Source organism: Capricornis sumatraensis, chromosome 3 (assembly GCF_032405125.1).
Source record: "Capricornis sumatraensis isolate serow.1 chromosome 3, serow.2, whole genome shotgun sequence".
In the NCBI taxonomy this organism is placed as follows: Eukaryota; Metazoa; Chordata; class Mammalia; order Artiodactyla; family Bovidae; genus Capricornis; species Capricornis sumatraensis.
In genome coordinates, this window is record NC_091071.1 from 5,518,073 (window position 1) to 5,531,398 (window position 13,326).

General features: G+C 44.0%; 2 protein-coding genes across 2 annotated transcripts in view; one reads left to right on the plus strand and one right to left on the minus strand.

Annotated features, from left to right (window-relative positions):
* The window catches only part of LOC138076619 (cytochrome P450 3A24-like), a 39,791-nt gene extending 38,954 nt beyond the window's left edge, over positions 1–837 (plus strand). The window contains exon 13 of the mRNA XM_068968869.1: positions 620–837. Coding sequence (XP_068824970.1) covers positions 620–715 — 96 coding nt within the window. The 3' untranslated portion in view covers positions 716–837. The remainder of the gene's footprint in view (positions 1–619) is intronic.
* ZNF3 (zinc finger protein 3) overlaps positions 1–13,326 on the minus strand; it is a 527,297-nt gene that overhangs the window by 236,775 nt on the left and 277,196 nt on the right. The gene's annotated exons all lie outside the window — the stretch shown is intronic.

The following is a 13,326-nucleotide window of genomic DNA, read 5'->3' on the forward strand; positions in this document are numbered from 1 at the left end:
CACAGAGTAAGTACAGAGAATCAAAGATAAAGAAGGGAAACTGGATGCAAGTGATCGAAAGGTACAAACTTCTGGTTATAGATAAATAAGTACAGGGATATCATGTAAAACTCAGTGCTTATAGTTGACATTTTTATATAGCAGAGAGAGTAGATCCTAAAAGTGCTCAAAAGAGGAAAACAGTTATTTTTTCCTTTTCTGTCTCTTATGAGTGGTGGATGTTAACTAAACTTATTGTGGTAGTAATTTCACATATATGTAAGTCAAATGTTTTTACCATTAATCATTTATATCTCAGTAAAAGAGGAATTAAAACAACTTTTAAAAGTGAATAGTGAGTACTAGAAATGACTTTATGCCCATATATTTTATAACAATGGTTAAATAGACCACTTTTCTGAAAGTCATAAAGTGTTAAAGTTTAATCAAGGAAACATTGACAGCCTGTCCATCCCTATAGCTTTCAAACACATTGAATTGGTAGTTTAAAAAAAACCGAAGATACATGATGCTAAAAGTAGCTTGTATATTGTAAAGCATTGTTGTCTGTAATGGATCTTGACTATTTTGCTTCTATTGTTGGTGGTACTTCATTCATTGGTTCTCTTAACTGTTGCAGATCCCCTTGAAGATAAACAGTCAAGGACTTTTAAGACCGGAAAAACCCATTTTTCTGAAGGTTGTGCTCAGAGATGAGACCATAAGTGGAGCTTGACTTCCCTTAAGGACCTGGGCTTTGTTCTTCACAGAGCTGTGTCCCACAATTTCAGGGGTCTTGATTTACTTTGTGGTAAAACTCAGAAATAAAGATGGGCTTCATCTATTGCACTTGCTGGATGACTAGGGTATCTGCACATTCGTTTAGCTTTCTCAGTGTCTGTGTGGTGTTATATATTCTGTAATATGAAAGAGGTGACTGATGAGGGCCAGATACGTACACTCAGCTTATCTGATTCTCAAAGGGCCATCTCCACCCACCCCCAGTTAGTAACATCTAGTCCTCCAGAGCAATGATCAAGAAAGAAAGTGTCTAAACAGTTTTATCAGTGAATTAATGAAAACAAGAAGTATTGTGGTGACTAAAGTTCTGACATGTTTTAATACATCACAGGTTTTATTTTATATATTTCAAATCTAATATTCTATTGAAGAACTCTGTAAACATCTCTTTACAAAAGTATTAGGGTACCATCCTACACTTTAGGGGGAATGTGTACAACTGAATCAGGGAGAGCCAGTGACTAAACACGGCCATCACAATTCCTGGTGGGTGGGGCCTTTTTCAAAACTGCTATTTGATATATTACATAGGTAAGAATTATTCCACAGTGTTTTGCCCATTTCTCAGAAATCATGAAAGTGAAAGTTGCTCAGTCATGTCCAACTCTTTGTGACCCCATGGACTATACAGTTCATGGAATTCTCCAGGCCAGAACACTGGAGTGGGTAGCCTTTCCCTTCTCCAGGGGATCTTCACAAACCAGGGACTGAACCCAGGTCTCCCGCATTGCAGGCAGATTCTTTACCAGCTGAGCCACAAGGGAAGCCCAAGAGTACTGGAATGGGTAGTCTATCCCTTCTCAAGAGGATCTTCCCAACCAGGGTCTCCTTCATTGCAGGTGGATTCTTTAACAACTGAGCTATCTTTCATGGTTTAAATCTACTTTTTTTGAGCACATATTTTGTATCACAACAAATGCACATATAATTATGTTATTAGTTTTGATGACAAGTTTTCATCTCATCTCCCCTGATATTTCATGAAGGCAGGAAACAGGTTTTCTTGAAGTGTGTTTGTCTTCTACCCTCAATTCCCGTCTGTCTTAACATAATCAACGTGGAATAAAAGATGGTTGATTGGTCAGTTGATTGGGGAGAAAGACTACAGTCACTGGTCAGTTTCAGTTGATATCAGAAGCTGCACACAGCCCTTCCTTTCCCTTTTCTGCCCCTCCCATCCACAGCCCCTTCCTTGCTAGGGATTTCCTGGATAGTCCAGTCCTAAAGCCACTGGGGGCACACAGAAGGCTGACAGCCTTACCCTTCAGGGTGTGGGCAGGGAAGGGGGCCTCAGTGGCTCCAAGTTGGAGATTGAGGAGGGACGGTGTCCACAGAACAGCAGCCCAGCCTGGGTATGGGTGTCCAGGCAAGGAGCAAAGAGTGTCTGCTCAGGTGGGTGGCCTGGCCAGGGCATCCCGAGCCTAAACAGGGTGTGGAGAACCATGGAGGGTGAGGGGTATATCAGGACTGGAAAAAGGCTGAGTGGCAGTAGCTACACAAAGGGAGATTTATTAAGCAAGACACGTTTTTCCCTGTTAGAAAAGGGAGACCCTGGTCCAGGAAAGGGGAAACCAGAAGAAACCCCATGGAGTCAGAGATTGGAACTGCATGTGTCAGTGAACATCCTGCTTTTCTTTGTAGACAGATGACAGCTAGTTAGTTGGATGATGCACTACCGATAGACAGCTGACATAGATAGATGATAGATGATAGATGTAGATAGGTAACATGCGTCTGTGTGGTGGGTGGGGAAGGTAGAGTTGGAGGTCCTGCTCAGGGCCCTGAGCTCGTACAGCTGGACAGACCCCCCGCCCCAGCCCCAGTTAGAATCCAGGACATAATGTCCTGAACATTTATGGCTCAGTGGCTCCTCACAGCAGGTGGAAAAGGAGGCATTTAAACATGATTAGAAGGAAAAGGTAAAGATTCAGAGTCAGCAAACTCCCAGCCTTTTATTTATTTTTCAACTACAACTTGAACTCATGTCTCCTTTTGCTAACAAACAATACAGTTCCTAACTTGCGCTTACTCTATAATGCTTGCCCTTTTTGGCTACTCCTTGAACTCCTATGAGCTCTTGCGAGTGAACATTTCTAGAGGGTTTGCTAAGGATCAGGTGTGTGACGGGCAAGGTCACATGTTCTCTTCCACCGGTGACACCAGAACTCTTATCGCAGGTTCAGGCTCCAAGCTCCTCAGGTCTCTGATCTGGGCTCCTATAGGAAGGGGAAGACATAATCATTAACCTTGTTTCTAAAGATCAGGCAACTGAGGCTGAGCACATTTAAATAACCCACCTAGGGCCTACACATCAGTCACATTCTATGGATGCCTTCTAGGCAGCTGTGTACACGGTAGAGAGAATAGGTGTCCCGGGAGCCCAGAGAAGCCTCCGGGACCTGGTGGACCAGGTTCCCAACCACACCCTTCACTTGCCCTCTCTGCCTCTGGTTGAATTCTCACAGATTATTAACTAATCTTGGTAGCGCAAAGTCAAAATCCCAGAAATTTTACTACATCACGACCACCGGGATGGTTATTTTGTAAAAAGGGAAAACTGAAGTGTTGGTGAGGATGTAGAGGAAACGTGGAAACCTCAGCTGTTGCTGCCTGGTGAGGATGTAACGAAGCAGCCAGTGTGTGGAACAGCTGGGCAGCTCCTCAGGTCGTTGAGCATAGAATTACCAGCAATTGCACACCAGGGTAGATGCCTAAGAGAACTGAACACAGTTTCTCAAACAAAGACATATGCCTGCATGTTCATAACACCACTCTCCGCAATAGCTAAAGGGTAGACACAAGGCAAACCAGTGGATGAATGGATAAACCGATTGTGATGTATCCATACAATAGTTGCTTCTTCAGTTATCACAGATGTGAAATACTAATACATGGTACAAGAGAGATTAACTTTAAAAATGCATAAATGAAAGAATTCAGAGACAAGAGACCACACATTACATGATTCCATTTATAGGAAGCATTTGGAAGAGGCAAATCCATGAAGTCAGAATGTACATGAGTGGTGGCCAGGGGCCAGGAGAGGACAGAGTGGGGAGGAGCTGCTTATGGACTCAGGAGTGCCCTCTGGTGGAATGGGAGCGCGCTGGAACTAGAGGACGTGGTGGCACGACACTGTGAATGTGTGAAATGGCCCCGAATGGTTGATTTATGCCGAGTCAGTGTCACCTTGGTAAACGTTTTTAATCTCAGGACTGTACCCTAACAAATTCAAGACAGGTCACTGTCACACCAGAAAGTCCTGTCGCTTTTCCCAGACATCCTACACATCCTTCAGCTCCCTGCTGAGCTGTCCAGGATGGAACCTTGGCCCTAGAATTACAGAATCTCTAACTTGGCCTGTAATCTGATCACTTCCTTATTAACAGTAATAAAAATTGGTTGATTTAGACATTGTGCCTGCAACCAAGAAATAACAAACATACTCAGCAATGATAATTTTGATAAGATGAACCATTCTCACAGCCTGAATGCCCTCTCTCCTTCTCTCCTTAGGCAAATTCTGCTCTGTCCGTGGTACTGCATCGGTGTCACCTCCTCTAGGAAGCCCACCCATCCCTACAGAGGCTCTGGATCCCACCTAATTCTGTCTTTCCCAGCCTCCCAATGCCTTTGGAGGTGTCTGCGTGCATGGAGCACCCCACCTAGGTAAGCGCCCTTTGTGACAGTCTTGTTCACACTTTGTCCCCATGTTGTGTCATAGTACCAGGCATAGCTCAGACTGATACACAGGGCATATGACCATGGAGATAACTGTGTGACCAATCAGAATAGGGCATCTTGTATTGAATTCAAGGTGTGGCCTGGAATTGGCTGGGCAGGGCCCCTGGAAAAAATCACTGGGCTTGGCAGCCACGTGCTGACATGTCTACTTAGAAAACTCTTGGTACTGCATGCACTAATGAAGAGCATTTGTTTATTTTCTGGGGAGGTGGTTTATTTTTTCTATCTGATTATCATAAGAGCCTATGTTCTAACTAAAGGTAAAGAACTCAGCTTTTGAACCCAGCTGATCTCAGTTGAATGAACCCACTGAATGAACCCATGTTGGTCAGTTCTCAAAGGGTAAAAAAATATTTAATTTATTCAGTGATCTTTTTGAATTGTTCACCTGGGATCTACAGACTGGGTTTCTGACAAAAACAAGTAATGATGTTCTTTTTGTTTCCAGCATAAAATTAATTGATGGGATTTTAGGTACTTAAAGAGGTTACAAATTTTGAAAAGGCTGTATGTGCATGTGGTAAAATGGCATGAGCAGATAATGCTTTTATACTATGAAGGATGAGGTTTTGTTAGATGGTTTTGGTAGATACTTTTATTACATTAAGGAAATTCTTTGCTATTAGTAGTGCATTCTTCTATCATAAACGATATATTGAATATTAATAAATGTGTTTCCTGAAGCTATTGGGATGATAAGACCTTTCTCTTTCAATCAGTTAACCTGATAACTAATACTAATATTTATTCTTTGTTAGTCACCCCTGAGTTTCAGGGTAAAATCCAACTCAGTTCGGTTGCTCAGTCATGTCCAACTCTTTGCAACCCCGTGCACTGCAGCACACCAGGCTCCTCTGTCCATCACCAGCTCCTGGAGCCTACTCAAACTCATGTCCATTGCATCAGTGATGTCATCCAACCATCTCGTCCTCTGTTGTCCTCTTCTCCTCCAGCCTTCAATCTTTCCCAGCATCAGGGTCTTTTTTTCCCCAGTGAGTTGGTTCTTCACATCAGGTGGTCAAAGTATTAGAGTTTCAGCTTCAGCATCAGTCCTTCCAATGAATATTCAGGACTGATTCCCTTTAGGATTGACTGGTTGGATCTCCTTGCAGTCCAAGGGACTCTCAAGAGTCTTTCCAGCACCACAGTTCAAAAGTATCAATTCTTCGGTGCTCAGCTTTCTTTATAGTCCAACTCTCACATCCATACATGACTACTGGAAAAAACATAGCTTTGACTAGACAGACCTTTTGTGGTAAAGTAATGTCTGTGCTTTTTAATATGCTGTCTAGGTTGGTCATAGCTTTTCTTCCAAGGAGCAAGTGTCTTTTAATTTCATGGCTGCAGTCACCATCTGCAGTGATTTTGGAGCCAAAGAAAATAAAGTCTCTCACTGTTTCCATTGTTTCCCATCTATTTGCCATGAAGTGATGGGACTGGATGCCATGATCTTGGTTTTCTGAATGTTGAGTTTTAATCCAGCTTTTTCACTCTCCTCTTTCACTTTCACCAAAAGGCTCTTTAGTTCTTCACTTTCTGCCATAAGGGTGGTGTCATCTGTATATCATAGGTTATTGATATTTCTCCTGGCAATTTTGATGCCAGTTTGTGCTTCATCCAGCCTGGCATTTTGCATGATGTACTCTACAATATGTTAAATAAGCAGGATGACAATATACAGCCTTGATGTACTCCTTTCCTGATTTGGAACCAGTCTGTAGTTCCATGTACGGTTCTAACTATTGCTTCTTGACCTGCATAGAAATTTCTCAGGAGGCAGGTCAGATGGTCTGGTATTCCCATCCCTTGAAGATCCAACTTGGTCATGGTGTATCATTGTTGCTGGTTTTGACTGGCTTTATTTTGCTCAGAAATTTTGTGTTGAAACCTGTGAGTGGGACTGAAATGGAGTCTTTCTTTCTTGTCTCACTTTTGTCCTATTTGGATCAAGTTCATACTGTCCTCATAGAGTGAGCTGGGCATGGTTGAATTGATTTTATGTGACAACTCAGAATCTTAGCTTCACCTCTGCGATGGCATCCTCTCAGCTGGCCGCCAATGGCTCTGCCTCCTAGCACTTATGCCCCATTTAACCCCCTCCCACTGGTGAGGCTGGGATAGGTGACTTGCTCCTAATGAGTAGAATATTAATTGGGTGCCCCCTCTCACTCCCTCACTCTGGGGGAAGTGACTACCATGTTGAGAGCTGCTCTGTGGAGAGACCCCAGTGGCAGAGATCTGAGGGGCTTCTGGGCCACAGCCAGTGAGGAACTGAATCCTTGAGCTTGTGAGGATCTGAACCCTGCCAGACCACCTGGAGGACCTGAAAGTGGGCCTTTCCCCAGGTGAGACTTTGGATGAGAGGCAGCCCAGCCTGATAGCAGAAGAGAGCTTGAGCCAGAGATATCCAGGTAAGCCACACCTGGACTCTCAGCCCAAGGAGCTGTGACACAGTAAATGCTTGTTTCAAGGGGTTGTATTTGGGGATAATCTGCTAGACAGCATAGAGAACTAGTGTACCTGCCCTGGTCCCTGTTTGTGCCACAAGTGCAGGGACCATCATTGCCCAGATTCCAACTGATTTTGTGCAGTGGAGCCTGACTATGCCTCTCAACCTAGCAATTCTTCTGTAATATAGAAGTTTTAGAGAATTACTTCCCTGTGGGAAGAACATTTTCCCAAAAGGAAAGGGAAACCAGTGAGTACCCTCTTCCCTCTTCAATCCCCTGGATGGGCTGCATCTTCTGAGTGGTCGTATGGCCTCTCAGAAGATGGTCAGTTGATCGAAGAGTTGGTTGCTTTTGATACCAAATGTTGGCCAGATTGGTATTTTCCTTCACTCTTTCTCCCCTGGATCAAATTCCCCAGAAGATAGTGCCATGAAAGCCTTTATTTCAAGCTCTTCTTTCTTGGGAAAGCAGGCTAAGACATATGTGTTTCTTGAAGATTACCGTAAAAGTCTCTGAATGTGATGTTTCCTTGCAAGAAGATTTGACTTCCACTTACTTTTTTAATGAATTTTGAGACTGTTTAGGTTTCTATTCTTTGGCTGGTTTTGCTCAGTTATGTTCCCTAGGATCTAGGCTATTTCTTTTAATATTTCAGCTAATGTTTTTCACAATTCTTAGCAACAATTAAAGTAATAGATGCAATTTTCTTGTATTTGACGTCATCCCATGAATTTCAGATATTCAGGTGCACCCAGGCTTGTGTAGTTTTTAACATTCCCCCTGCACATGAGTTACAATGGATATCATGGTCTGAGAGTTAGTATGTTTCCATGTGATAACTGTGAGAACTGTGATCATGCAGAAGTGGGACCCTCCCCACCACCTACATGTTCAGGACAAGGGTCACTGGGGAAGATGGTGTCCTGGCTGACTCCCAGAGGAAGTCTAGGAATTCACAATGGAAAGTGGATTGGACCCATTTCGGATGGAAGAATGGTTGCGTAGACACAAGAAGACCGGTCGTCTGGGGGGCTTGGGAACAGCACATCATACCATTTTCTTAAAACATCATATTTGCACTGGAAGTGAACTGAGACAAGCCTGAAGAAGTCAGCAGTGGCCAGATGCACACAGATCTTTTTTTCACCATTTATTTGTTAATTTATTTTTAAATTATTTTAAGAAATTGAGTTCTTATTAACATACAATGTTACTTAGTTTCAGGCATGCAATATAATGATTCTATATTTTAATACATTGCAATTTGATCACCTTAGTAAGACCAGCAAGCATCTGGCACCGTATAAATTTGTGACAATATTATTGACTATATTCCTTGTGTGAACATTATATCCCAGTGACTTGTATATTTTCTACGTGGAAGTCTGTACCTCCTAATTCCCTTCACCCATTTTGTTTGTCCTTCAACCTGCCTCCCCTGTGGCAACCACCTGTTTGTTCTCTGTATCTGTGAGTCTTTTTCTGTATTTTTTTGTATTTTTGTAATAGTCTTTTTCGGTATTCTACTTTGTTTTTTAGATTCCATATATAAGTGAAATCATACTGTATTTGTTTCTTTTTTTTCCTTCTGACTTATTTCACTTAGTGTAATACCCCAGGTCAATATTGAAAAACCAAACAGCTTGATTAAAAAGTGGGCAGAAAACCTGAATAGACATTTTAAAGATGACAAACAGATGGCAACAGGCACATGAAAATGTGCTCAGCATCACTCATAATGAGACACCACCTCACACCTGTCCAAATGACAAACTATCAAGGAGACAAGAAACAACAAATGTGGGCGATGATGTGGAGAAAGGGGAACTTTCCTGCACTGTTGCTGGGAATGTAACTTGGTGCAGCCACAGTAGAAGGCAGCCTGGAGATTCCTCAAAAAGCTGAAAGAAAACTACCATAAAATCCAAAAGTTCTACCTCTAGCCAGTAATCTCAAGAAAGGGCTACTTTGAAGCCCTTTACTCATTGCAGAACTGTTTGCAACAACCAAGGTATGAAAGTGACCTAAACATCCAACATGGGTCTTGAATAGCTGCCTCATGGCATTTGGGTTTAATTCTGTGGATGATGGAAGTGGTTGGAAAGATTTGAGTAATACAGGAATGGTGCATGACTCATGTTTTACCAGGCTCTGTCTGGTGGCAGAGTAGGGAATTTCCTGGGTGAGGCCAGTCTAGGGTCAGATAAAACTCCTCAGAAGGTTACTGTATTGATTAGGAGAGACGGCCAACACTTTGCTCCTCTTTCGCAGCTAACCTGTGATGCTGGTCTTTTCTTTCATTTGACACCTGCTGTGTCATTAGTTCCCTTCCTCGTGGCCTCTGAAACTTGCCCGCCTCCTCTGATTCCTCTTTCACTCCTTGGTTTCATTCATCTTTCATTTCCTGCTTTCTTGGAAACCCAGATGATTCTGATTGTGACACGTCAGGACTATTTGCAACATCCTTTATCTGCTGACACCATGAGTTCATGATTACATAAAATTTAGTCATCTGCTCTCTCTCTTGTGGCCACAAGCAGCTCTAGCATTTATAACACCAGTAGAAGCATGATGGAGATATTTATCCCATAAGAGGTTGACACAATCTGCCAAGTTATTTCAGGAGGCCTCTTGGAATCCAGGCAAGCATGTCACTGGCACAATTTAGAATTACAAGATCTAGCTCCACACCCTACATTTATTGCTCAATATTTGGCCAAGATTCTTCCCCACCCTGAGCTTCTGTTTTTACATCTGTAAAATGGGAATCAAATAACCCCAACACTGCTTATCTCACATAGTTTTCAGGGTAATCAAATGAGAGATGTGGAAGAACTTTCTAAGGTGTACAGTGTGGTAGAGATGTTAGTGATTCATTTATCAAGAAAGAGAAATTCAGGAATAGAGCAGAATGTGAGCAGCCATGATGAGGTCTTTCTCTTCTCTTTGCTGTGAAGTCCATGGAAGTGCTTCTGCTTAAGGGCACATGCGTGTGTGTGTTTCTTCGTGGTGGGATGTGTGTGGGTCAGAAAGAACATCCGACTACCTCATCCCAGCCCCTACTGGCTGGCTTGCTTATCTGTGTTGGGGCAGAGCTCTGGTTACAGACCCGTGATCTGTGAAACTGGAAACTAACACACACACCAATCCAGAGAAATACGGCCTCCTCATACCCTGAGCAATTCTCACAGCCAGTGGAAGTCAGGACAGGCTTCCCAGAAGAGGAGTCACCTCTAAAAGGAGAGGAATAGCAGACTGACGGGGCCTCTTGCATCACTGAGGCCCTGACACCCTGCTCACCTCTCCTGATACCTGAGCCTAATGGCCCAATTTCATGAGTGTTCTTTGATTTCCATCTCTGACTGATTGCTAAGGTCTGAAAAGATACGCCATGTATCGTTGATGAGGACACTGTGTTTCTAAAACATGTATAATTAGTTTATCTTGGCAGTACTATAATTGTCTATTTCTCTCTATTTTCCACCTGAGTAATATGTGGATCTTAGTTACATCTGCACATGAAACACTCGGGATAGAGCTTTGACCATGCTGAGGCCGTCGGTACACAAATGATCAGATGAGAGACGTGAGGTGTGGGGTGCTCTTCAGGCACACATGTCTTCCTTCACGGTCTTCGTACGTGAGATTTTTCAAGCCAAGTGTGTCTGGCTGTGGAATGAAGGGCACAAAGATCACGCCTTCTGTTATTTCCCCTTGCAGAGCAGGCCATTTGCCTTTGCTAGGACGTGGCTCTGGCTACACACTTTTCTCAGGACTTGACTAGGATATTGCCCCTGGGATAGATTCCAACCAGCTGGACCAGGCCCTGAGGTGAATTGGGAAGGTGATGGTGTGTAAGGCGTAATGAGAAAACCATCATATTGGCATATGCATTTTGGAGGAAGGTGAAAGTATGTAGTTTCCATAAGGAATTTGTTTCCAAGAGGAATAAGAAAGGCTGTGGGTTTAGCTGAGTGAATCAAGTTGTCAGTAGTCATCAGATAACACTAATCTCTTCCTGGGGGATGTACTTTGTGTTCCTCTTAGTGGGGAGTATACACATGTGACAAGCACCTGTCATGACAAACATCTGTCCTTGTTTTTCCTGAGGTGAGATGAAGTCCTTGATTCTGGAGACCCATGGAGGGAGCCCCTGGGCAGGGTTAGACATGGAGATAGGAGCCGAACTTTTAACCAAATTGCTGCTTCAGCCTTGAGTCTCACTATTTCACAGTGACCCTCATCATGAAACTGCAGACTTTGAATATTGACATTTCAGAGCAGAACACTTGCCATCTTTCTTCATATTATTTATAACATGTTTTGATCAATAGCTGTTGGGAAGCCATTTGCAGTCACTGAGTTTCACTTTCTATATATGTACATGGGAGATTTTAGCATGACCCTCCTTAAAGGTACCCAGTGTGTGTACGTGCTTAGTTGCTCAATTGTGTCCCACTCTTTGCGACACCATGGACAGGAGTCCATCAATCTCCTCTGTCCATGGGATTCTCCAGGCAGGAATACTGGAGTGGGTAGCCATTCCTTTCTCTAGGGGATCTTCCTGACCCAGGGATCAAACCTGGGTCTCCTGCATTGCTGGCAGATTGTTTACAGTTGAGCCACCAGGGAAAACCAAAGTTACCCAGAGAAGGCACCAAAAGGGGCAGAAATGTATCAAAATCCCTCAGGCTTTCTATCTGACTTGCTTCCTTGATAGCTCAGTTGGTAAAGAATCCGCCTACAATGCAGCAGATCCTGGTTCAATTCCTGGGTTGAGAAGATCCCCTGGAGAAGGGAAAGGCTACCCACTCCAGTATTCTGGCCTGGAGAATTCCATGGACTGTGTATAGTCCATGGGGTGGCAAAGAGACACGACTGGGTGACTTTCACTTTCACTTCGCTTTCCCTGGGGATCCTCTTCCAGCTTCCCAGGTCTGTCTTTTGTTGGTACTCAAGCTTCCATCCATTTCTCTCCTTTGCTGCCTCTCTCTAGGGCTCCATTTCCCCAAAGACTCCAAAAGGTATGCCCCATACTGAGCTCGGTTGTGTGTCTCACTTCCTCCACTGAGAGGCTGCTCCCAAGGGACAGGACTGTATAGCTTCTAGGCCACAGCACAGTACCGGCACCTGACAGTACCACTTGAACTGAAGCAATGGACAGATAAATAGATGTGTTCAAACATTATAATTCTCAGTGGAAGCTGTGGATTTTAACAGGGGCCTCCTGGAGGAAGCCTGAAACCAAAGATGAAAAACTATGATGGCAGAAATTTCATGCTCCATGACAAGCTCCCAAGGAAGTAAAATAGGGCAGGAGGCATAGTTGGGACTTACTGCACTTTACTAATAAGACTTCCACCCACTCGGGCTAATATAGGACAGCCCTGGGGACTCTCAGGCCAAAGTTAGCAAGAGATGAGTATCACTTTCTGCAGAAGGAGTGAAAGTGAGACAGGATAAAGGGAGAAGGAAGTGCACAAACACAGCTTACATGCCTTGTGTTTCTATTAAGTTTTAAGAACCTTTGAGATTTTGTTTTTCACATAATCCATGGTCAAGCAGACACAGGACTTGGTTCAGAGTGCTGATAATGAGCCATTGTAATTTCTCGATGCTCAGCCCTCATACTGGTCCCATCAGGAATTCAGCAGGGTTACGTGGATGCCTGGGCTTCCCAGGTGCCCCTTGTGGTAAAGAACCAGCTTGCCAATGCAGGAGACATAAGAGACGCTGGTTGGATGCCTGGGTTGGGAAGATCCCCTGGAGAAGGGCAAGGCAACCCACTCCAGTATCCTTGCCTGGAGAATCCCATAGACAGAGGAGCCTGGCGGGCTACAGCCCGTGGGTCACAGAGTCAGATATGATTAAAGCAACTTAAGTGCAGCAGGGGGAGGCCTCCAGCAGGTGATACCAACTGCTACTCTAGGCCTCCTCTGTATCAGCTCCTTGTTATCCAATAAAAGGTCCCTGTGCTCTGCATGCTAAGTTTTTTCAGTCGTGTCCAACTCTTTGTGACCCTGTGGACTGTAGCCCTCCAGGCTCCTCTGCCATGAGATTTTCCAGGCAAGAATACTGGAGCTGGTTGCCATTTCCTCCTCCAGGGGATCTTCCCATCCCAGGGATCGAATCTGTGTCTCTCAGGTCTCCTATATTGGCAAGTGGATTCTTTACCACTAGCAACACTTGGGAAGCCCCCAAATTCCCTATGTGTCCACAAGTGGGAACCCCTCTGCTCTGACCCACCCACACCCCACATTCCCCAGAGATAACATGCCCTCATGGGGTCTTTTTGGAGTCCTGTTGCTGTATGTGCCACATAGCTGGTGGCTAATGATGTTGGGGTCCTCTT